This window comes from Lithobates pipiens, unplaced genomic scaffold (genome assembly GCF_037356315.1).
Source record: "Lithobates pipiens isolate NorthernLeopardFrog02 unplaced genomic scaffold, aLitPip1_a1.2 Scaffold_27, whole genome shotgun sequence".
Classification (NCBI taxonomy): domain Eukaryota; kingdom Metazoa; phylum Chordata; class Amphibia; order Anura; family Ranidae; genus Lithobates; species Lithobates pipiens.
The window spans coordinates 65908518-65934103 of NW_027507788.1; the positions used below are offsets into that span (position 1 = coordinate 65908518).

General features: G+C 38.3%; 1 protein-coding gene across 34 annotated transcripts in view; it reads right to left on the reverse strand.

Moving 5' to 3' along the window:
- LOC143933905 (uncharacterized) overlaps nt 1-25586 on the reverse strand; it is a 259725-nt gene that overhangs the window by 229761 nt on the left and 4378 nt on the right. For all 34 annotated transcript variants that reach the window (XM_077457035.1, XM_077457039.1, XM_077457040.1 and 31 more), the window contains exons 2-9: nt 16199-16265; nt 13813-13865; nt 12295-12447; nt 8786-8905; nt 7773-7847; nt 5542-5619; nt 2695-2754; nt 750-830 (exon numbers count right to left, since the gene is read on the reverse strand). In XM_077457035.1, the coding sequence (XP_077313161.1) occupies nt 750-830; nt 2695-2754; nt 5542-5619; nt 7773-7847; nt 8786-8905; nt 12295-12447; nt 13813-13865; nt 16199-16265 (687 nt within the window). The remainder of the gene's footprint in view (nt 1-749; nt 831-2694; nt 2755-5541; nt 5620-7772; nt 7848-8785; nt 8906-12294; nt 12448-13812; nt 13866-16198; nt 16266-25586) is intronic.

Here is a 25586-nt window from a genome sequence, read left to right on the forward strand (position 1 = left end):
ACATGCAAAATGTGAGCCATCTAGCTGTTTAGAATATATACTGTATTTAAAGGAAATCATCCAGCAAATAAATATATCCTACTTAATGTTATGCCAAGTACCTAGAAAACATATTAATTTTCATTTATTGACAACATTGTGGAATTTTAAAGTGTATGGAGAGGGTTTAAGACACATGTCAGGTTTTCACTACAATTTAGAGACACTCACCCAGACAGAAAGTAAAAGAAAATCGCTAACAGGGACAAAGACAGAGATACAAAATATAATATAGTCCAGTGCATTAACTGAATGTGTAATTTAATAAACACTGCAACTGGACTGTATGTATTGCTTCATTAGCCTTTTGCAGTCATACAACAACCAATGACCATTACTCTCTTGAGAGCTGCCTTAAGAGATGCTATGTCTAGATGAAATTCCAGTTGGGAAAATCGCATAAAGTAAATGATCCAGCACCCCACCCAAGCTGACCTTTCTCTACTCAACTAAAGTAAAGCATTTTTATTTCTTATTATTATTATTATTCTGCAGGAATTATTTTGCACCACCAGTTTTCACAGTGCTTTGCAAAATGAGGGCAGACAGTACAGTTACAATACAATTCAATAGAAAAGGTATCAGAAAGTGCAAGGGTTCTAGTCCTACATTTCCCCACTTCATCCAAAACTTAGAAAACAAGTTTAACTGGGTGCACAATTTTAATAATAAAGGTTCAAATAATATTTAAAAAAAAAGGTATAGCTTACCTTTGTTGTCTTGTCCTCCATTCACAGCTGCACCTACTTGGACACCGCTGTAGATGTCACTTAATTGGGCGTTGCCGTTGACTGTTTTAATACATAAGTACAGTTAATAAAAAAATAGAAACTTGGACAATAATATCTACAAATGTGAAGCACTGATGAAGTGTTTAAGTATTTCTGCTTGTTTATAGATTAGAAAACACATGCATAGATTAAAGTTTGTATTCTGCATGAATTGGAAACATCTTGTCTGCATTATGGTGTAACTAAATTAAATAAAGGAGAAGTATGGTCAAAGCTTTGTTGGCCATACTTCTCCTATGGAGCACAGGAGTGTAATTTTTTCTGCACTCCTGTAGCCCGTTTTCAGCTGACAGCAGCCTAAAGCGGTCTGACGTCACTCAGCCGAGCCAGGCTCAGGAAAGATCTTGACTATATGGTCGGTATCTACACAGAAGAGTGGACCGTCATATGGCTCAGAGGCTGCGCCAGGCCCCCCTGCCCCCTCCACAGGCCAGCGCTCCAGTGAGTACTGGTGGCGAGAGTAGAGAGGTGCTGACTGACAGTCCTGGCTCTTTGCTCAGAGCGGAGGATGAGAACTGAGCAATCATTAGTGTTTAATCGCTTAGTTCTGACTGCAGAGCCTGTAGGAGACAGGTTTAGCATCAGATCGATGCTGCATCCACTTAGGTGAGTATACATGATGATCTTTTTTTAAATCCTGCACTTCTCTTTTTAAAGCTAATTCATTAATCACTGGTAATGGTTAGTTACAAACACTGGCTTTCTGCCCTATGTATTTAATTAGAGCATTTAAAGGCATACTACATTTAATTGAAGTTTGTCAATTGCATTAACAGGACAGTTTTAGTTTTCAGAGTGTCCCTGATAACATAAATTTATGACATGTTGATCTTGCCTGTATATCTGTTTCTTTTTTTATTTCCTTTTAAGAAGAAGTTGTTCTTTTGGCACCTACTTCTCCTATGGATCACAAGAGTGCACTTCGTTCTGCACTCCTGTGACCTGCTTTCAGTCGACAGAGGGTTAAGTCTGCTGTTGGCTGACGTCACTGAGCCAGTCAAGACTCAGGAGGGATCCCAACTTTAAAGTCAGGTTCCATTCAGATGTCTGACCAGCAGCTGACTTAAACTCTCAATGAGCCGCAGAGAGAGCCCAAGCCAGCCACTCCCATCCCCTCCACAGCCTGACACTGGAATGACAGAAACGAGAGCCACTGACTGACTCAAGACCACTCACTCACCAAAGACCAAGAATGAGCGCCCAGTTCTTGGCATTAGAGGTGGCAAGAGACAGGTGCAGCATACGACCAATTGTTTTTGGTATTCAGATAGTTCTCTTTTAACAGGTTGAAAACACTGTTAATTCTGCAGTGAAATCATGTAGCTGCATTGCCACCATGTGGATAGGGTAGACCTATTTGGACTTTTAGTTTCAAATGGATCGTAAGTAAACAAATGAAAGCATAACTCAAGCAAAATCTTTTTAAATGGTTCTAGTAACATGTTTTCTTTGGAAAAACAAGTTTAAGTTAAATGATTATAGCTGACTTTTGCATGCATTACTGACAGTGTTAAATTGTTTGTCTTAAACTTGTAATTGCCACTCTTGCTGGACCCCTTTAATCTGTCATAAAAATAAATAAAGAAATTCAAAAAATGCTGTGTTAGTGCTAGTGACAGATTGCATTATACTGAATTATACTGAATTATTACTATGAATTACTGTGTCATGAATTACTGTTATCTTGCCCACAGTTGCACTTTAAAAATAGAGTTAGTATTAAATGTTTGATAAGACAGCATGGTGTACACGTTGATATCAATAATGGTGACTGTAAAGAAAAACTGATAGCAAACAGTTTGTCTGGACATCCACTTAAACAAAAAACATGTTGCAGGTAAGATGATTTAAAATATTTACTTACCTTTGTTGTCTTGTCTGCCATTCAATGCTGCACCTACTTGGATACCGCTGTTGATGCCACCTAATTGGCCAGTTTTATTAAATAAATACAGTTAATAGAAAGATTGAAACTTGAACAATAATATCAACAAACGTTAAGCACTGATGAGGTGTTTAGGTATTCCTGCCGAGACACTCATGGACATCACTGGACAGAGATGGATCTCTGGTAAGTAGTAGGCGGGCAGAGAGGGGCTGCTGCACACAGAAGGCTTTTTATCTTAATGCATAGAATGCATTAAAGCGGGAGTCCACCGGGATTCCCCGTTTTTTTTTTTTTTTAAAAGCCAGCAGCTACAAATACTGCAGCTGCTGACTTTTAAAATAGTGACACTTACCTGTCCAGCGCGCCCGCGATGTCGGCACCCGAAGCCGATCTCTAGGTCGCCTGTCGGGTCCTGCCGCTGCCATCTTGGGTATGGGAATCAGGAAATGGAGCCTTTCGGCTTCATTTCCCGGTTCCCTACTGCGCATGCGCGAATCGCTCTGCGCAATAAGGACGCTCCCCACTGCCTCTGGGATCTGTGTGTTTCCCAGCAGGCAGCGGGACACTTGCGGGAAGGGGCGGGCACTTGCGGAAAGGGGCGTACGTTACGCCCCTTTCCACAGAGAGCTATCCCGGAAGTGGGTGCAGTTACCTGGATTATCCAGGGAGGGTTCCGATGAGCGGAAGGTCCACTTTAGGGTGGACCTCCGCTTTAAGATAGAAAACTTTCTGACTTTACAACCCCCTTTACAACTGAATTTACAACTCCTCTAAAGACCCTAAATTAAGTTACAATCATGTGACATCCATGGAGGAAATTCATTATTGTGTTATTAACCACCAGCATAATGCTTTACTACAAAAAATACTGTATGTGATCTGGCATTCATGGGTAAGGGTCACGGGCACCATCTGACCCATCTGTGCTGTGATTTGGTACAGCAAACGTTTGTCAGCAGGTCCCATCCAATGATTTATAGCTAAGACCTGCTGATTGGCTTAGAGTTTAGAATTTACAAACAACACAGGGCTCTGTACAAGGAGTAGTGAGGTAGCTGTTTCTATCTCCCTGCAGTGTAGGGAGAAAAAACAACCACATTGATTTGTAAAATCAGCACACATTACCCACATTACACATTGTTAGACATACTGTAAACCCCTTGATTTCCCCTAGATGTTAACCTCTTTTTCTTATACTAAACACATGTAGCAGAATACATTTTTCATATTTCATATTTATAAAATAAAGAAACAGTGGTGGTTAAATATCACCAAAACAAACCTCTATTTGTGTAAAAAAAATCTGTTCACTGATTACATGTTTTAGGTCATTTATGGCTTGGGCTGTTGGCCTGTTACTTTCCCCAGTTGCTGTGGCCCAAAAAGAAGGCAATGGAGCATAATCTGTGCTCCGTTAGCTTCATTGGAAATGAGGGGCGGCATCAGGTCTAACAGATCCCTGATGTTTCAAATAAAGAGAACCTGTCTTTGCAGTATGCTATTGGCTCCCTATGGCATAGCAAAGTGTTGAGTGTAAAAAAAAAAGTAAAAAATTATAAATTATAAAAGAAAAAGTCTCCTGCTTCCAGGTTTTTATACATAAGAACATAAACGCTTATAGCAAGTGAGCATTTGTACAAAAACTATGCTTATGCTACCATGTTAAATATCACTGTTAAAGGCTAAGTTTATCTTTTTTTTATATAAAATCCAGCTCCCCTATGTACTGATATATACCATTAATATACCTCTGTTGCACAAAAATACAAGTATTCTTTGATTTTGAAAAAAGGCCTAACTTATCAATGGCTATTTTTTGCAGATCTTTTTGCAGTATTTACTATGCAAAGTGAAAGTCTGCCCGAATAGTTTAACTTATCCTTTAATGATCGAGTGAGAGCAATAATTTTAGCCCATCAGTCACAACTTCAAACTCATAATCTATAAAGTTTTTTCTAAAATGTCAACTACGGACGAAACCTGCAAGACAGCTACAGTGCGGCTGTTGTTCTGGGAATGCGTCCATGGACATCCTCCCTGAACCATGCCCCTCCTGCACTCACTGGGGATAAGCATCGTTCATAGATCGTGGTAAAGGACCAATCACTGCGGCCCTTTACCACGTGATCAGCTGTATCCAATCACAGCTAATCACAGTGTAAACAGACTTACCAGTTATCAGCAGTACTTTCCACAAGCCCTTTTACAGCATGAGAAGAGGAGAGCCAGTAGCTGGCAATCCTGACAGGGAACAGGGGATAATCAGTGACCATTAATGCTTCCAATCAGTGACCATTAATGCTTCCCATCAGTGTTTCCCATCACTGCTGCCCATCAGTCTCCTTCAGTGCCACCTATCAGTGCTTATCAGTGCCCCTTATCAGTGCCTCCTCATCAGTGCCCATCGGTGCAGCCTATCAGTGCCCAACAGTACAGCCTCATCAGTGCATATCAATGAAATAGAAAAATTATTTATTTGCAACATTTTATAACAGAAACTAAAAAAAGTTTAGTTTTTTTTTCAAAATTATCCATCTCTTTTCATTTGTTTAGCAAAAAATTAAAAACCCAATGGTGATTAAGTACCACCACAAGAAAGCTTTATCTATCTCCAAAAAATGATACAAATTTCATATGAGTACAGTGCTTTATGACTATGCAATTGTCATTCAGAGTCATTCACTGAGGCATAAGTGCCCAGTAAGAAAGTGGCTAAAAAACAAAATAGTTTAACCCTCTTAATTCTAGACTCAACTATTTCTTCTACTTGACTGCAAGTATGATTAGTTGCAAGTAAGTTTATTTAAAACAGATGTAACTTACCTTTGTTGTCTTTTCCATTCACAGCTGCATCTACTTGGACACCGCTGTAGATGCCACTTAATTGGGCGTTGCCATTGACTGTTTAATACATAAATACCGTTAGTAGAAATAATAGAAACTTGCACAATAATATCATCAAATGTGAAGCACTGATAAATTGTTTAATTATTTCTGCTTGTTTACAGTTTAGAAAACACACACATAGATCAAAGTTTGTATTCTGCATGAATTGGAAACATCTTGTCTACAATTTGGTGTAACTAAATTAAATAAAGGAGAAGTATGGCCAAAGCTCCAATGTCCACTCTCCACTCTTCGGTATCTCCACTCTTCGGTATCTGCCCAGAAGAGTGGACCGTCATCTAGCTCAGCGATCTGCTGAGAGGCTGAGCCAGGCCCCCCTTCCCCCTCCACAGCCCTTGCTCTCTGCTCAGAGCAGAGGATGAGAACTGAGTAATCATCAGTGTTTAATCACTTAGTTCTGACTGAAGAGCCTGTGGGAGACAGATGCAGCATCAAATCAATGCTGCATCCACTTAGGTGAGTATAAATGGTTTTCTTTTTTTAAATCCCGAACTTCTCTTTTTGAAGCTAATTTGTAAATGACTGTTAAAGGTTAGTTACAAATACTTTTTTTTTTTATTTACTTATGTAAATAACTTATTTAACATTATGTTGCAGTGGTGCTTTCTTAATTCTGCTAAAGCCAAGGTGAAAATTATGTATAGAAGCATTGCTGCCTCCTGAAATGGTTATGTCAGACATCTTAGGAGGCTGTGCACATGCACAGAAATGCCTCGGGTTTCTGAAAGAAAGTTAGAAAAACCCCAGCCACATCTCTACACATTCATTGGAGAATCTTGGCACATGCACAAACATGCTGTGGGGACTCTCTGTCTGGATTATGGAACCTAGAAGAGACCCACAGTGTGTCTCTGCATGAGCCATATCACCCTTCAAGATGGCCACCACGATGGGGACAGTGCTGAGCAAAGGAGAGCTTCACCCTCAAAAAGAACACAGTGGATTTTATGGAATAGTAGGTATGTTTTTTTTTATTATTTCATACAGGGAGAATTTAAAGGCATACTAAATTAAATGTTCGATACCTAGGATGGAGCTTGCTCCTAATGACGGTATGTTGTAGTCCGTCAATTGCATTAACAGGACAGTTTTTGTTTAGCGTGTCCCTGGTAACATAATTTTATTACATATTGATCTTGCCTGTAGATCATTTTTTTCCCTTTTCCTTTAAAGGAAAATGTGTTCTTTTGGTGCCTAATTCTGCTATGGATCACAGGAGTGCACTGCACTCCTGTGACCTGTTTTCAGTCGAGGGTTAAGTCTGCTGTTGGCTGATATTACTCAATTCAAGGCTCTGGTGGGATTCCTAATTTAAAGACAGGTTCCACTCAGATGTTTGACCAGCAGCTGGCTTAAACTCTCAGTGAGCCTTAGAGAGCCTGAACCAGCCACTCCCATCCCCTCTGCAGCCCAAAACTGGAAGAACGGAACAGAGAGCCGGTGACTGACAGTCACCAGCTCTCTTCTCACTGAAGACAGACAAACAGCTCTCATTTCTTGGTCTTAGAGGTGGCAGGTGACAGGTGCAGCATCAGACCAACTGTTTGTTTTGCATTCACATAGTTCTCTTTTAACAGGTTGACAACACTGTTAATTCTGCAGTGAAATCATGCAGTTGCATTGCCTCCCTGTGGATAGGGTAATCCTATTTGGACTTGTAGTTTTAAGTGGACCATAAGTAAGTAAACAAATTAAAGCATACCTCAAGCTAAATATTTTTAAACAGTTCTAGTAACATGTTTTCTTTGAAAAAAAACAAGTTGAAGTTAAATGAATTTTAGCTGACTTTTGCATGTATTCCTGGCAGTGTTAAATTGTTTGTCTTAAACTTGTATTTGATACTCTTGCTGGACCCCTTTGACCTGTCACAAGAAGTGAAAAAATAAATAAAGAAATTTAAAAACTGCTGTGTTAGTGCTAGTGACAGACTGCATTATACTGTATGTACGGCATGTCATTATTATCTTGCCCATAGTTGCACTTTAAAAATATAGTTAGCATTATCTTGTTAAAATGTATGACAATCCAGCATGGTGTGTAATAAAAACTGTATATAAAAACTGATAGCAAAAAGTTTGACTGGACATCCACTTAAAAAAAAAAATTATGAAAAAAAATTAAGAGGATTTAAAATAGCTATTACTTACCTTTGTTGTCTTGTCTGCCATTCAAAGCTGCACCTACTTGGACACCGCTGTTGATACCACCTAATTGGGCATTGCCTGTTTTTAAAAAAGTAAGAAGAAAAAAAATGACGGTCTTTTTTCTTATATATATATATATATATATATATATATATATATACAGTATATATATATAAAATATAATAATATAATAAAATAAAAAAAAACTGTGGTGATTAAATACCATCAAATACCATCAAAAGCAACCGTGATTTGTGTGGCAAAAAAATTATATAAATTTCGTTTGCATACAGTGTTGCATGACTGAACAATTAGCATATAAAGTAGCGCAGTTCTAAATAGCAAAATATGACCTTGGCATGAAGGGTTTATAAGTACCGGGCCCAAGTTGTTAAATGTAGCAGCTGACAGTGTGTTTAAATTTGTTCAACTGCTTATGAGCTTTCAGGTGGAAGTCATTTAGGTGGCTTCAAAGCCACACTATCATTTCCACAGCCTGCTAATAGTACTGTCCTCCTGATGACCACCGTGCCATGTATCATGGGCTCCACTGTCCCAGCTGTGGACTCAGGACTGGCATGGTGGGTGTTGGCAGTGCAACGGGGGGGGATTAGTGAACACCTGGGATTTTTTTTTACCAAAGACATGTAGCAGTATACATTTTGGCCTACATTTTTGAAGACATTTGATTTTATTGGATATATTTTAAAGACAGAAAATAGAAAATAATAATAATAAAATAAAAACTCAGTTAAAGAGTTATAAAAAAATTATTTGCGTACAGTGTTGATTGACGAGCAATTGCCAGTTAAAGTAGCATAGTAATGAATAGTAAAAAATGCTCTGGTTAGGAAGTGGGCAAAACCTTAAGGAGGTCAAGTGGTTTAAGACTACTATTTTTTTTCTCAATAACAGTTTTATTCAAAGTATTGTCAAATACAGTTTAAGTGCATTGCATAGAAAGGCTACTATTTTAAGCTTACTTATTTCTTGGAGCAGCCATTTCTATAACTTACCTATTTGACTTCTAAGCACAGAGCTCACATCATTACTTCCTCCAATCCCAAGGCTCTTTATTCCAGAAATACCACTGGTCACCGCAACCTTTACATCCATGTTAGCACCACCTTTGGCAACTGTAAATTGTACAAATGGATCATTCTTTAGAACCTTTATCATGTAAGACAATTCATTAATATACTGTATGTATTTTCTGAAGATTGTCTCTTCTGAAAGTGTCAGTTATCCTGCAGATTTGGGGGACAATATTTCTGCAAGGGAATGGCATTCACTATGTAGTTTGTGAGATGAGTATTCTATTTCTTCTTTATAGGTACACACTTTGCTCAGACTTCTAAAGCCCCATACACACTATCAGTTTTCCTGCTGAGTGTTTCCTTTGGATTTTCCCAATCCATATAATATGAGGTCAAACCTTAGGAGTTTCAATGTGTATGCGATCATGCAGGCCCTTGCACTACATGGTTTTGGTAAATCTGAAGGTAAAACTCAGCAGAAAAAAAACTGATAGTGTGTATGGGTCTTTACTGATGTGACAGGAATTCTCTAACTGGTCTCATGGTTTAGCTTCTTAAAGTGAAATGTCTTTTTACATCTTTGTAAATGCTAAGTATTGCTTATTTTAATACATGTTGAATGTATACTGCTTTGTTACAGAGACCCATCCTAAATTCCTGTCCCGCTGACAATGGTTTCAAAAGGCAGGAAGTGAAGGGAAATCTATTTTTATTAAAACCCACATTCAGATAAAGATTCAACGTCTTTAATTGAATGGGTAATATATAATTAATGAAAAAATAATAATAATACAGGACTGTATTTAATGCTTCTTGCCTTAAAAAAAGCACATGAGCAAATTTGAGACATGAGCTGACCCATGGCTGTTATTCTCTTGAGATCTGCCTTGAAATAATTTACCAGACTGAGGTTCTCTTCTCCTCTACTAAAGGAAGCATTTTTATTTCTGTCTAAGATGGAGAGTTTTTCTCACTTTCTGTCTCCTCGTTAATGGAGCCCAGAAACATGGTAAAAATCTGACAGAGGTTCCAACCTTTCCTCATTCCATCCAAAATTAAGATGATATACAGTATAAAGCATATAAAATACACTGTATGTATTCATATTACTTTCATTATTAATAATCTGTAGATTATTTTTAGGGGTAGGTTTAGAACTGGATTTAATTAGGTTTAGGACTGTTTTTATTCACAGTAATCACGCACCTGTGACTTTAAAGGACGAGGGTGTAATTTGACCCCATTGTAACTAAAACCATTGTTATGTTTCAAACATAAGCAGGGGCAGACTGACCATTCAGCTACTCGGGCACTGCCCGAGTGCCCTGAGCCATTGGGGGCCCCATCAGGGTTGCCAGCCTCAGTAAAACCAGGCACAGTATGTAAAAATCTGTGTTTTTTTTTACATCTGTCTCTGAAATGTCCCTTACTGACATCCCCACCTCTCCAGTACCTTCTCAGCCAATAGAAACATGTCTGTGTATACTGTGTGTACAAGTATGTGTATACTGTGTGATTGTATGTTGTGTGTGTGTGTGTGTGTGTGTGTGTGTGTGTGTGTGTGTGTGTGTGTGTGTGTTTTTGTATATTCTGTGGCCCCATAATCTCTGATTGCCTGGGGGCCCCATAATCTCCTATTGCCTGGGGGCCCCATGAGTTGTCAGTCCGCCCCTGAACATAAGCTACATTTTGGTAAAATACTAAACATAAGGAACAATTTACTAAACAGACAATAGTTGCATAAATTGCATTTAAGTTTAGTGGTTACATAATTGGTTTTCAAAAGGCAGTCATGTATGCTATTTAATTTATGTAGACTTATAATGTAGACACTGTGGGTGGCACAGTGGTGTAGTGGTGTAGTACCTTTTTACTCTCACCTAGCAGTAAAAAGGGTCGCGGGTTCAAACCCCAACCACGACACTACCTGCCTGGAGTTTGCATGTTCTCCCTGGGCCTGCATGGGTTTCCTCTGGGTACCCCAGTTTCCTCCCACACTCTAAAGACATGCAGCTAGGTTAATTGGCTTCTGTCCAAAATTGGCCCTAGTATATGAATGGGGGCCTTGGATTGTGGGCTCCTTGAGGGTAGGGACTGATGTGAGTGTGTAATGTACAGGGATAGGGACAATTGTAGACACTTAGTCAGGTTTAACTGGATGAACTGGTGTCATTATTCAACCTTACTAACTATGTAAGCCATATGCAGTAAAACCTTGGTTTGAGAGTGTTTTGCAAACCAAGCACAATTTTTTAATAAATTTTGACTTGATATACAAGCGATGTCTTAATATACAACTAGCGTCATGTTACAACCAAATATAAAAGAGAAGAGAGGTGACTCTAAGGCCGCGTACACACGCGCGGACTGTTCGCCCAACTTTGTCCGTCCAACAGTTTCGGCAAACAGTCCGCTCAAACTTAGCATGGACGGACATGGCCACACACGACGGACGAACAGTTTGCTGAAACCGTGCGCGATGACGTGAACGGCACGCACGACGGGACGAAAAATACGACGTCCTATACACTGCATTATAGCTTTCGGCGTGAAAATCCTTTCTGAGCATGCGCGCAACTTTGTTTGACGAACAAGCCTACACACGAGCGGACTGTTCGCTGAAACAAGGTTTCAGCGGACAGTTTTACGGAATTTCCGAAAAACCTTGTCCGTCCAACTGTCCGCTGAAACTGTCCGCTGAAAGCCCACACACGAGCGGACTGTCCGCCCAAACACTGTTCAGCGGACAAAGTTGGGCGAACAGTCCGCGCGTGTGTACGCGGCCTTAGTGTAGCAATATAGTTACATTTAATGAAGGTACAACATTTACCAACTCACATGGTTGATGATTAAAACAGGCACATCTAAATATGCAAGCATTCGGGGTAAAGCTGTTCACATAAACCATCTTCCTCACCGCCAGCGACATCATCCTTTCCACTCTGCGCTCCAGAAGTGGTTCAAGCCTCGCTTTCAGAACGCTCTACTGCTGGGTAGTTTTTCCCGTCATGATTGCAGACTGACAGCAGTGAAAGCCAGCGGTGTGGAGGACGGTCTATGTGGACAGCTTTACCCCGAATGCTTGCATACTTAGATGTTCCTCTTTTAATCATCAACCATGTGAGTTGCTAAATGTTGTATCTTCATTAAATGTAACCATATTGCTACACTTAGAGGTGCCTCTCTTCTCTTTTATACTCTGTAGCTCCTGATGGATATTTTATGGTTACGCAACCTGGTCACATTGCTATAATCTTTTCATATGGACTATAGACTGAAAGACCTATAAATAAATGGTTGTGGAATGAATCATTTCAGTTTTGATTATATCTTATGGAGAAATTTGCTTTGATATACAAGTGGTCTGGATTACAAGCATGTTCCTGGAACGAACTTTGCACACAATTTAAGGTTTTACTGTACTTATTTTACTAAGACAGCTCACAACCAGAGAAAGTAAATAATAATAAATAATAATTATAAAATACCTGATTTTGCACCAAGTGAATTTGAATTTCCTTGCATATTAAGCATATTAGACCGTTTTTGGCGTTTTAACTGCATTCCCGCACTGCTTTCAATGACATTGGGATCATCTTCAAAATTAGTACTACTAGTATCATGGGTTTCAAGATTCTTGGCTGATATGAAAACAAAAATGAATGTCAAATGGGAACAACATAAGTGATGTATGAAATTTAACTAGGCTGGTAATGCATATAATGTATTATATACTAGACATGTGCACACTGAAATATTTCATTTTCATCCGAAAAATAAATGTATTTAGTTACTCCCGAAATTAGTTTTTATTTATTTTGTTTCCTTAAAAAATGCATTCGTCCGAAAATCCAAAATAATTAAGGTCGAATCTGTCATTGAAGGCTTATGGTGTCTGTCGAATGTTCTAAGAAGATTGGATGGAGCAGCTAAACTGTATGATGCCAGAATCGTACATTTCCGGTCAAATGTCCCAACTAAAACCTATAGTATAATTCTAATGTTGTATGACACTGGTCATAATTATATGTATTAATTATTATTACTGGTCAACCAACATTAGTATTCTTCTATAGCCTATGGGCTGAGAATTTGACCATAAATGTCCACTTGCGGCGACTGTTTCGTCGAATCTTTATGTCGAATCTTTTCTCTCTATGTTGAATAATCTTGGACTAATAGAGTTAGGTTAGGCACATTCGACCTTTTTTTTTTGCTATTGTCTCTATAATGTTGAATCTTTTCTCTCTATGTAGAATAATCATGAACTAATAGAGCTAAGGTTAGGCACATTCGACCACAGGTTCGATGGACACAGATTGTCAGCGTTATGTCGAATCTCCTATCTATATCGAACTGTATGTCAGATCTTTCAGTTTTTGGATTCTGCACGTTCATTATCGTTTGTTAAAACGATAACAAAAATATCCGAAATTCTGATGAAAATGCATTCGGACGAAAATTAATGCACATGTCTATTATATACTAAAGAAAAAAATACAGAACATTGTACTGATTCACTTCCGCCACTGTAATGTATATTTGACCATGTGAACAAATAATAGCCCCCTTACTCTTTCGAGGCATGTCCTCTGTAGAAGAACAGATACATTATTAGACTGTGGTTCAAATGTGCCACAGTAGTAGTAGGGATTGAAATTGAGCAACTGTGCTCAATGCTATAGGGATGGGTATGGGTTTTTCGGTCTTTGGCATTCTCACTTTTACTCAGTTTTATTAGAAAGGTCATCAGTGAGCATTTGTAGTAACCCCACTCATAATTGTGTATCCCTCACTGTAGCCCAGGTCTTCATAACATTAAACTGACACTTCTTCTCTGACAGGGCGAGAATACATCTAAATAACATTGCATTCACCACTTCCTGAAAGGAAAGAATGCATTATTTAAAAAAAAAATGGTGTTGTTACCAATGCCCACTTTACTATAAAGTAGCCTTTCCTTTTCCACACCCCTAAACATCTCAGCTCCTTAAAAAACAACTTACAAATGCATCCAGCCTTGGCGACGCAGTCTTTAATTTCACCATTGTCACATTCACTGAAAGTGGAAAACAAAAATGTTAAATAAATGGAGTTAAAACACAGGGGTCAAAGGTCATGTCAATATTTGATGTCACCCAGCAGGCTGCCCCTTCTTTTATATTGAGCTGTCACCCACTGGAACTGTCAGTTGAGGATGAGGAGTCATTGGGAGAGGATCGTATCAATGGTAGGTGGATTTCTTTCTTTTTATGTGTCAGTGGATGTCGGGCATCGTTTTTGGCATGAATTTATGTCGCTGGATGACATTATTGATGATGTGCATTGTGGGACATGGTATGAATTATGGTGAACCCCATACTTTGTTTACATGGCAGGGTATTTCAGGCCAATAAATGAAAAAGGTATAGCTGATGCCCCTAGTTGCTAAGGACACAATGGATGCAAACATCCACTACTTCCTTAACAGCCATTGTGAGTAAAAGAAGGTAGCTGTCATATACTGCATAGTAACTGGAGAAAAACCCACTACTAGAATATATATTGTTCGGTTCCTGCCAAACAGGCTAAAAGTCCAGGGTTCTGATGAACGCCTGCACAATCAACCAAGAAGTCATATCTGCTTCTCATATTTTATCAATTAAATGCATTAGGAGCCCCTTGCTTTCCCACCTAATAGTATAATTTAGTATAAAATAGTATCATTTACACTTATGATGGCTAAAAAGCTAGAAACAGTTGAACGCAGTTTAAAATAATCAGCTCTAGAATATTAAGCTGTATCTGTGTTATGAAGCAGCAGTTCTGGATTCACAGATGTTTCATAGGAATAAAGGAATGATTCATGGTTCTAAAGGAATGTTTCATGGTTCTGCTTAATGTCCTAAATGAGGAATACATCATTTTACATTTTTGATGAACAGTGCAGATACCTTCTGTTTGAAGAAGACCCAGTTTACCATAACTTGTCTGGTTATAGTTTATTTTTAAGAAGTTGTGGCTTGTCTAGAGTACAACAATAAGCAAAATGAAAGCTAGTTAAACCCAGATACACTATCTTGTCAAAATTATTGGGACACCTGCCTTTACACGCACATGAACTGTAAGGGCATCCCAGTCTTAGGCTGTAGGGTTCAATATTGAGTTGGCCCAAGCTTTACAGCTATAACAACTTCAACTCTTCTGGGAAGGATGTTCACAAGATTTGGGAGCGTATCTATGGGAATGTTTTACCATTCTTCGAGAAGTGAATTTGTGAGGTCAGGCACTGATGTTGGACAAGAAAGCCTGGCTCACAGTCTCTGCTCTAATTCATGCCAAAGGTGTTCTATTGAGTTGAGGTGCAGGCCAGTCAAGTTCATCCACCCCAAACTCGGTCATCCATGTCTTTATGGACCTTGCAAAGGGGGGCAGTCATGTTGGAAAAGGAATGGGCCATCCCCAAACTGTTCCCACAAAGTTGGGAGCATGAAATTGTCCAAAATATCTTGGTACTCTGATGTCTTAAGCTTTCCCTTCACTAGAACTAAGGGGCCAGGCCTAACCCCTGAAAAGCAACTCCACACCATAATCACCCCTCTGCAAAAGGATTTGGACAAGTGCAAAAAGCAAGGTCCATAAAGATGTGGCTGAGTGAGTTTGGGGTGGAGGAACTGGTCTGCACAGAGTCCTGACCTCAACCTGATAGAACACCTTTAAAATGAATTATTGCGGAGACTGCGAGGCATGCACTTCTGGAAGAATGGTCAAGCATTCCCATAGACACACTTCTAAACCTTGTGGACAGCCTTCCCATAAGAGTTGAAACTGGTGTAGCTGCAAAGGGTGGGCCAACTCAATATTGAACTGACTAAGACTGGGATGTCATTAAAAGTTATGCATGTGTAAAAGCAGGCGTCACAATACTTTTGACAGTATAGTGTATCTTCCAAAACATAATGCAAGCTCAAAATATATCACAATTCTAAGTTAAGGTTCACACATCTTATATACTGCAGTAATGATTCCCCTTTCATTTAAAAATACCCATTTTCAGATCCACCTGCTGGGGCAGGCAGTCTGGGATCTTGATGAATAAAACTGTATTTAAGGGAAGATAGAAGTGTTGTTCCTCACTTTTTTTTTGCAGCTATCCTGATCCTGACTTCACTACCTCACTGTCCCCGAACAAATGTTAATGTCATAAAAGATAGTAAAAACACTGCTTTCATCACAGCCTTCAAACACCAATGTTTAGGTTTGTGAGCATGTCAAAGTTGTTTGCATCGATGCCTGTATCATTAACCTCATTTATAAACAGCATGTCTATGAGAAAGATTTAAGGGTAAATATATTCTCCTTATAAATCCAGCTTTCCTTTTCTGAATGGTATTATCAGATCTAGATACTTACCAGATCTTGCAGCCATCAGTCAAAGTTTCTCCATGGCTGATCACGTTCCCATTGTAAAGACAATTTGCTGTTACAAATAAAAATGAAATATGTTAATGTTTATCTATATTTAAGCTGAGTATCAGAAAAGTACTCCCAGTGTATAAATTCAAAAGAAATATTGCAGGAGTTTTGATAAAATTCACTAAACAGGTTTACACAAGAAGGCTATACATGTGAAAACATAATGTGGCATGCAAACATATGATAATATAATTCATTTCAGCTAACATTAAGCTCTATTTAAACAATATGGGAAAACATAAGAAACAATAGCTGGCTGCACTATAAAAAGGGTAAAGAGAAAAACACAGAACAAACAAGATTATATTTATATAACATTTCACAAAAGTCTATTTTTGTTATAAACAGGATTGGAAACAAATATGACATGAAAAAAAAAGATGACATGTCAAAGGGATCAGTAAAACCAGAGATAGAAGAAGCTTAGCATATACAAATCTTTACTTTGAATGTAGCTTAATGAGCAACTCCAAACAAAATATTCCCCTCTGGGTGATATATGTGTGTTGCAGGGATTTTAACATACTTTGTTGCAGACTCCTACCTACCTACAAAATAGCTGTTTGTTTGTCTAAATCTGTATGGGAGTGGTTTTGTAATTATTAATTAGATGCTGCTCCTGCAGGGCTCTAATGAGGAAAATTGCAGGGTCTGCATCCCTTGAGATGTGATTTTCTTTGGGAATATCTCACCAAAAATGCATTTTTTTGTTGCAGGGGATGCTCAAAATAGTTTTTTGCAGACTTCTGGGAAAATCAGTAAGACAATCACATTAGCAGGAAATTACATAGGGGGGGGGGGGGGGTGTTCTGTACACCATCTGTGTACAGAATGCCCCCAGGTAACCATATTATATTGCAATTTACAGAAAATTGCATTGCTGCAGTTTGAAAAGGAAAGGTAATTTTTAATAACATTCAATTACAATATGACTTGCATCGCAATTGTATACCCTATATAGTTTTTTTTATTTGTTATTTTTTCCCACAAAAGAGGAGATACCTTTTAACCTGTCCTCTACCACCTCAAAGGCTTTCTCATATGTCAGTAGGGCCACACATCAAATTAAAGGGCCAGAAAAAAGTGCAAATCCCTAGACACTTATACACCTGTACATGCAGCAGCATGCCTTTACCAGTCACTGTTGTTGCATTCTGATAATGTAACTGGAAAATCTGATAGGTGCCTTTACTTTATACCCAACAACACCTTTTTAAGTGACATGATCCCTTTAAAAGGCAAGAAGGGATGGGATAAAGCTGATGTTTACAAAAAGGGTCAATAGTTGCATATATCTCTTTAACTGCATATAGCTCTTGGTTTACAGATCATTTGATGTCATTTTGAATGAATGCACTGTCTATGATTATGCATGTTTTCATCCATCTACCTTAAACTTAAAGACAAAGTCCTACATCTCATTTTTAACTTTATAGAGCTGAACTGCTGCATGTTATGATTTGCAATTTCTTTTTGCTTGTACATGCCTGAAAAATACCTTCTGCTCATAGTAAAAATTAGGTTTCTGCTTTTCCATGCCAATGCTTTATGCTGGTGGATGAGGAACAGCCCATATCTGGTGCCTGCTATACTGCTCAGTCATTTGTATACACACTATGCAGAGAGAATGTTTCTTTTCTATTTTTAAGAGATTTTTTTAATCAGGAAACAGAATTTAAGAATAGAGGGTAGAAATACGTCAATACTGCATATCGATATTTAGTATTTATCACTTGTAGGAAGTGATTTCCAGACAACTCTTTAATTCCTCTTCAATCTTAATACTACAATTTGAGCTACCTGTAAAAAGCTATAGTGACCATTTTTTTTTCACTAAAAATCCCAAAATACTCAAAAAGTCCTGGACACATCATATACTAAACATTTTTAAAAATGTGTTTTCATGTAATTGAATTTGGTTTAATTGTATTGTTGAACTGTATATAATAATAAACAAATTATATAAAAGATACATTTATAAATATGTAAACCTTAAAATAAAAGTCATTGTGGTTTGCCTTTAAGCATGCAATTTTATAATATGTCTGTGATTTTTGCCTTTGTACTTGTCAGAAACAAATTTAGTACAGTTCCACCCTTCACATATTTGCTGAATCACTTTTAGCGTAAATAGTTTATTGAACAACGTCAAAAGGGTTCTCTGTTTTTAAGAGAGTTGGAAATGCAATGACAATAAAATAAATTGGTTTAGGTCCTTTACCAAAAAAAAGCGAATGGTACAGTAAATAGTGATATTTACCTAAGACTCAAACCTGACAGGAATACCCCACCCTCCACCTAGTTCTTTATAGAAGAAAATCCCTGTTGTTTTATGTGAAATGCTTTTCAATATACATGTGTCTTGTTCATAGCAACATGGCAAACAATTGAGATTGTTTTGTTAAGAAAGTAGAGTTACTTATTAACCTGCAAAAGGTGACATCAAAACACTCAAACTAGGGAAATGTGGGAATAAATTCTAAATATATCATTGAAAAGATCCTCTATTAGGTTCCTTGATTTTTTAGTCATAATCATAAATGATATTTGGGGGATATCTTGGAGATAAATTAATGATTACTTCTGACTGATAATATTTTTCCTTAAATAAAGGTCTAGAAATGATAAAAGAGTACTGTGTTTAAAGGAAAAGTATAGTATATTTTGAGCAACTTTATATTTTCAGTTAAAAGTTCACATTTTCCAGAAAATAGACTATGCAATCAAAGGCACCAATAGGTATTAAAAACTGTACAGCATTATAAAATGTTCAGTACATGTCCTAGCAACACAGCAGGATGTAGGGTTTGTTAACTTGGAGTTTCTCATCCAAGCTTCTGGGGAGACCCAAATGACCTACAGGTATGACACTAAAATAAAGCTGCACCATTTTTAACCTATTTGTTTAGGCTCATTAACTGCATAGGCTATTTTTTGGAAAAGGTGAACATAGCATTAAAGGTCCAAACACAAGAGCTACATAATTTTATTTTATCTCCAGCATCCATATGGACTCTTGGTTACCCTAAAATCAATTAAATGAATAATGCATAAATGAGGAACTTCACAGTAAATAATTTAACTGCGTTTAAATATTGGCTAGATTCATATGCTTCTTTGTGTGTTGGGGGTCCATAAAAACACCTCAATGTTTTAAACAACACACCAGGCACTGTGTACATAGTATGATACCTGTGTCCAATATTACCAGTTTAGTTACCGACAAAGCCTATGAGAAAAAATAAGTAGCTAGGAGTTTGAGCGCTGTGATGTTGTCACACATGTTGGAAGCTGCACACCCACACAATATCCTAGGAGGACCTCAGCTATGAGCTTGATTACATAGATTAGAGATATTGACTCTGGAGAAGAGGGGCACTGTGATAAACCATTTACTCTAAGGTCCCTGAAGAGGACACCCAGCCATGATTTGAAGTTAGAAAAAATAAAGTTTACCCTTTGATTGTGGAATGGGTTCTTTACTGTAAGAGAAGTAAAGATGTGTACTCCTTGCCCAGGAAATGGTAAAGGCTGAGAGTTTCAACAATTTCAAAAAAGCATTTAGAAGTCGAATATAGAGGGCTATGGGAATTGTTAGAGAATATAAATCACACTCATACAGACACATAGGTTGAACTAGGTTGAAATATTTTGGTTAGAGTGTCACCACACTTTAAGGAGGCCATAGATGGATCGAAATACGCTGGTTCAGCAAGGACCAGCTGAATTTTCATCCATCCATCGACAGGCTGGATGTACAGAAGTCGGTCTCTCAATTAACTTCTGAGCAACCAACCTGTTGGAAAATATTTGCATATTTTCTCAATCTGTGCTGCCAGCTTTAGCAGGCGGGGCTGGAGCATGCATTCTAATGTCGGGGAAGCCTCCCCACTGTCAAAATATAATATCTCCACACCAGGGATTCCTCCATCCACCTCGAATGTATGGATGGGGTAATTGATTAATTTTCTTTGGTTCAGCCCGCTGGTTGAACAAAAGAAAATAAATTGTGTATGGCCTGTCTAAGGAATTGAGTTTCCCAATAGCTATGCTATGCATGAATAGCTCTATTCTCATAAAACAGTGGGGTAGGGATAAGAGGGAGCAGCACAATTTCCAGTGAAGGATTTTAAGGCTGTTGTTACTTGTACGGTATAGAATCTATAACTATACAAGATATTGTTATCTGCAAGCACCTGTTACTGATTTTCAGCCTGGGAGTCCTTTCAACTGCAGGGTGTGAAGAGAGCTGTCATGTTTATATCTTTGAATCACATGAAGGTTGATATGGTTTGAGCAATAAAAACTTACTTAGGAAATTTTATGAAGGAAACTTGGCTGATAATCTTTAACAGATGAAGCACTTTATTTTACAGAAGTATTTAGTTAAAAACTGTTTTCACAACTATATCAAATTCCAGTAGTGCCCTACCGTAGACAACATTATAGGCTCTGAGCAGGAAGTGAAGTTTAAATCACACAGAGAAAATTCAGGGAAAGCCATTTGACTGCTAGTTTTCTTGCTGTTATGCCATTATGCTGTTACTGCAAATCGGGAAAGTCAGAGAAAGGAACTGTAGCAGAGTGCTCAATTACTCGCCATGCTCACCACCAGGCCATGTCAGACAATGGTGATGGGAGTTGTGCAACAATGTTGACCTTCTCTGCTATAATGACCCACTTGTTCCTGTCAGGATTCCCTACGCAACAAGTACTCAAGTACTCAGGACCATGTAAAGACTTTAGTGAAATTGGGTGGCCTCATCTTATGATATAGTATAGCGCCCTCTCAGCAGGCAAAACTTGCTATTGGTGTCTTAGAGAAGAAAGCAAGAAGGTTAATCTTGGGCCTCCCAGTGAAAGACCAGAATTCCTTGACAAGATATGTAACAGCTTAGGCAAGTGGTAACACTAGGCAACCTTAAAGCTCAAAGATAGAAGCAACCCAAATTTGAAATCAAATTTCCTTGAACTGTTATATGCTGCCAAAGTGTTTCAGGGACAGAGAAAATCCAGCTACTATGGGGGATCACCCTCAATTGCTATTAGTTACTGGTTCTGGGACCCTTCCAGGTGCTTGTCTGTGCCACCAGAGCTACTCTGGACTTTACTGACTTTAGAAGCAGCTGTTTTTCTTTAACTGTTTTGTTCAAGTAATTATTCTCAGCTAGAGTCTTAGAGATGATGCTATGTAGGTACATGTTACCCAGAAACATTGCTGTGAAGAAACCATGTTTGTGCAATTTTAATAAATTGTTTTGTATTATTCTGAAGTGTAGGCATGTTTTTTGCCATCCTGAACCTGTTGCTTTCTTGCTTCTAACGTTCCACCTGTGTATTATGCTTATAAAATACTGATCTAGAATGTGTTCTAGCTCAGAAGCTCAAATAAAAGAGCAAGGAGATCAATATAACAATGAAGCCGCTAGATTTTCTGAAGGCTGAGGTCAGCAGCTGTAGCCTCTGTATTTCTCTTAAAAACTATTTAATATCTACATTCTGGGCAAACATCTAGAAGAACTAGACTTATTAAAGCTTTATACATTATAGATAACAGTTTACATTTATATTGTTAAAGTAGGCAAATTTCTGTGCTATAAGCCTAAACTTTAATCCTGCAAAGTTACAAAAAAATGCTTGCATGCCATTTTGTCAAAGTGTAGTAAAGTTGTTCCGGCCAGCTACTGTACACCAAAGCTAGCGGGGGGGGGGGGGGGGTTATTTTAACAGTCAGCCACTGATCACCATTGCTGGAGGGGAATTTTTTAGTCAGCCGCTTATAATCAATGCTGGGAGAGGTATTTTTGTAGCCAGCCACTGACCACCAACCCCTCTAACCAAAGCCATTGCTAATTAGTCACTGGCTACTTTATGAAAATTTTCTCTAAGGTGACCTAAAAAGCATATGCAATGAAAGATTGTGCTGAGCATTGTACAAGTCTGTTAGACTCAAATTTTGTTTAACCATGCCCCATTAAGACCCTCCCACTATTAGCATAATCCGGCTTCCATCCACCATTTGGCACAGCATGCTGCGTGCACTGCTTTATTGCAATGAGTATTTATTTATTTTCATTTTTTTATGCTGCGGTATTAAACAAATGTACACATGTAGAAGTGTGCCATGTCTCTACCTTGCTGTGAGCTTATGGGGGGCTCAATTTATAATCTTGCACATTGCATTCAGAAAACAACTCAGGTTCAAGGGCTGAATTCTCAACCATACAAGGTTTTTTTTAAGAGTGGACTAGCCAAAGGCAAACCTCTAGTAATCTGGTTTGTAATGTTCTGTAGTGTATGCATGTTTTTGGCAACCTGAACCTGTTTTTTCTAACTTCTAACCTGTTTAACAGGTTTTTATAGTCTTCAAGAGACTCTGCTATTCAGCCATGCTACCCTGATTGAGCCACAGAGACATTTCTGTGAAGAGTCTGTGTTTGTGCTGCTTTGTATTATTCTGTAGTGTATGCATGTTTTTCCATCCTAAACCTTTTTTTTTTTTTTTTTTGCTTTTTTGCTTCTATTATTGCAACTGTTTAGTAAATGGTAAGTTACAGTTACTCCTTGTCTCACTATTTGATCAAATACATATGCTTAGAAAATACTTATCTATATACTTGTTCGAGTTCAGAGACTTAAATCAACCTTGACCACTGCTGGTGTCCTCTGGTGTCATTTTGGATATTTTCATATTCCAATAAACTTTCCTTGGAGCCCACGTGAGGTACAGCTGTTTCTTGTTTTGACAATTTACCAGCCAGGGCTAGCACTTAGGTGAATGTTCCAGTGGGCATATCAGTTACACCTGGAGTGGTGAATTCTTTTCATTCATACTTCTCTTAGATTAGGTTCACACTTCTGCAATCCAATTTTTTCAGATTTTCAGTGTAATTATGTAGTGCAGCTTGGATCCATATTGGATGTGATTTGTATATTATAAGGCAGTGATGGCGAACCTTGGCACTCCAGATGTTTTGGAACTACATTTCCCATGATGCTCAACCACACTGCAGAGTCCTTGAGCATCATGGGAAATGTAGTTCCAAAACATCAGGGGTGCCAAGGTTCGCCATCACTGTTATAAGGGGTCAAAATTGTGCTGGAATGGCACCAAAGTAGTACAGGAACCTTTTCCAAAATCACGCCATGCAGACTTGCATTAAAGCGGGATTCCGCTGCCGAATCTTTTTTTTTTATTCTGTGTCTTTGTTATGCATTTACTAATGTGTTTTTGTACTCACTACTTGTGGCTTTTTACTCCCCGGCTTGCCGATTTCTTGCAGAAGACACAGTTTTAAAAATTCATGCCGGCTGTTTCCATGTTGCTTGTGGGCATTTGAAGCCTACAAGCATTTCCTTCCGGGATGCGGTGATGCTGTGCTCCCAGCATTCACCGCTCGATCCCACGCATGCTCATTGTTAGCAGCAAGCAGCGCCGTAAAACTTCGGGCTGCCATCACAACGGGCGGCGTCCTCGGAAGTTCCCGCCCTGTTGTAATGGCAACAAAATAAACAATGGTGCCTTCTGACACGGCCTCATCACATGACTGGCGTCATGTGATGCCGAAATCTCACGAGATTTCGGCAGGACAGCGTTCCCCACTGATTCATGGGAACAATGTGAGAAACCTCCCAGGGGACTTTGCGGAGCCGGGGAAAGGCGATAACCAAGCCTACTCCCACGGGAGGAGAGCCCGGAAGTCACCTTTGAAATCTAAATTAAAAGTTAATTACGGCGATCGGATTTTTATAACGGTACGTTTTGGCATCTATGGGAGAAACACTATGGCCTGTGAGGTTTTTAAATTGTGAGTACAACACCGCTTTAATGTGATTTCCAATATGTTGTGCTTCTGTACAACTCAATTCGCATCCGAAATTGCACCAGTGTGAATGGAGCCTTAAGACTTAATTAATTTATGCATTCTGGGCAAACATGGGGTTTCTAATAGACATGTGCACACTGAAATATTTAGTTTTGGAAGTTTCGTTCAAAAAATTAATTTATTTAGTTACTCCCGAAATTTGTTTTTATTTATTTTGTTTCGTTAAAAAATGTTTTCGTCCGAAAATCCAAAATAAGTAAGGTCGAATCAGTCATTGAAGGCGTATGGTGTCTGTCTGTTGAATGTTCTAAGAAGAATTGACGGAGCAGCTAAACTGTACGATGCCGCAATCGTACATTTCAAATGTTCCACCTACAAGCCATAGTAGAATTCTAATGTTGTATGACACTAGTAATAATTATATTTATTAAATATTATTACTAGTCAACCAACATTAGAATTCTTCTATAGCCTATGGGCGGAGCATTTGACCATAAATGTCCGCTCGCGGCGACTGCTTCATCGAATCTTCATGTCAAATCTTTTCTCTCTATGTCGAATAATCTTGGACTAATAGAGTTAGGTTGGGCACATTCAACCTTTTTTTTGCTATTGTCTCTATAATGTTGAATCTTTTCTCTCTATGTAGAATAATCATGAACTAATAGAGCTAAGGTTCGACCACAGGTTCGATGGACACAGATTGTCAGCATCATGTCAAATCTCCTATCTATATCGAACTGTTGCAACGAAAACAAAAATAAAGCATTTGTTTATGTCGGATCTTTCGGTTTTTGGATTCTGCTTGTTCATTATCGTTTGTTAAAATGATAATGAAAATACCCGAAATTCGGACGAAAATGCATTTGGATGAAAACAAATACACATGTCTTTCTAATATAATCACAGTGAAAGAACTAGATTTATCAAAGCTTTATACATTATAAAAAACATTTTACATTCATGTTATTAAATGGAACAAATTGTTGGGCTATAAGCATAAACTATAATCTTGCACTGTTACACACATTTTTCAGTAACTGGTAAAATGGCAGATGAAGAGGTTTGCAGTTTAATATTTACCCTTTACTTTGCTAAAAATCTAAATTAACAAGTTCACAGCAGTATTAAACTTGAATGTTCCTTAGCAAGGCTACAACACTTTTCATAATTTGATGGGGGTATATAGGGGGGTTATATTTGTTTGTAAATTATAATTTTGCATATCATTTTTATTAAGTACTGGAAGCCAGCAGTACGGACTATAGACTGCAGTGCTGATCTGTGTATTCTGATGGTGGGGAAGACTATGGCCAACCTTAGAACTTCTCATAATGTTTCTATTGCTGTGGTGCTGGGCCCATGATGAACACTCCCCCCATTTGTTGTGTGGGCATAACAGGGACAGGAAGTGTGGAAAAATCTCCCCAATGGGTTTATATACAGACATAAAACCCTGACAGAAACTTGAATTCATCTCTGCTCTATCTAAATTAAAA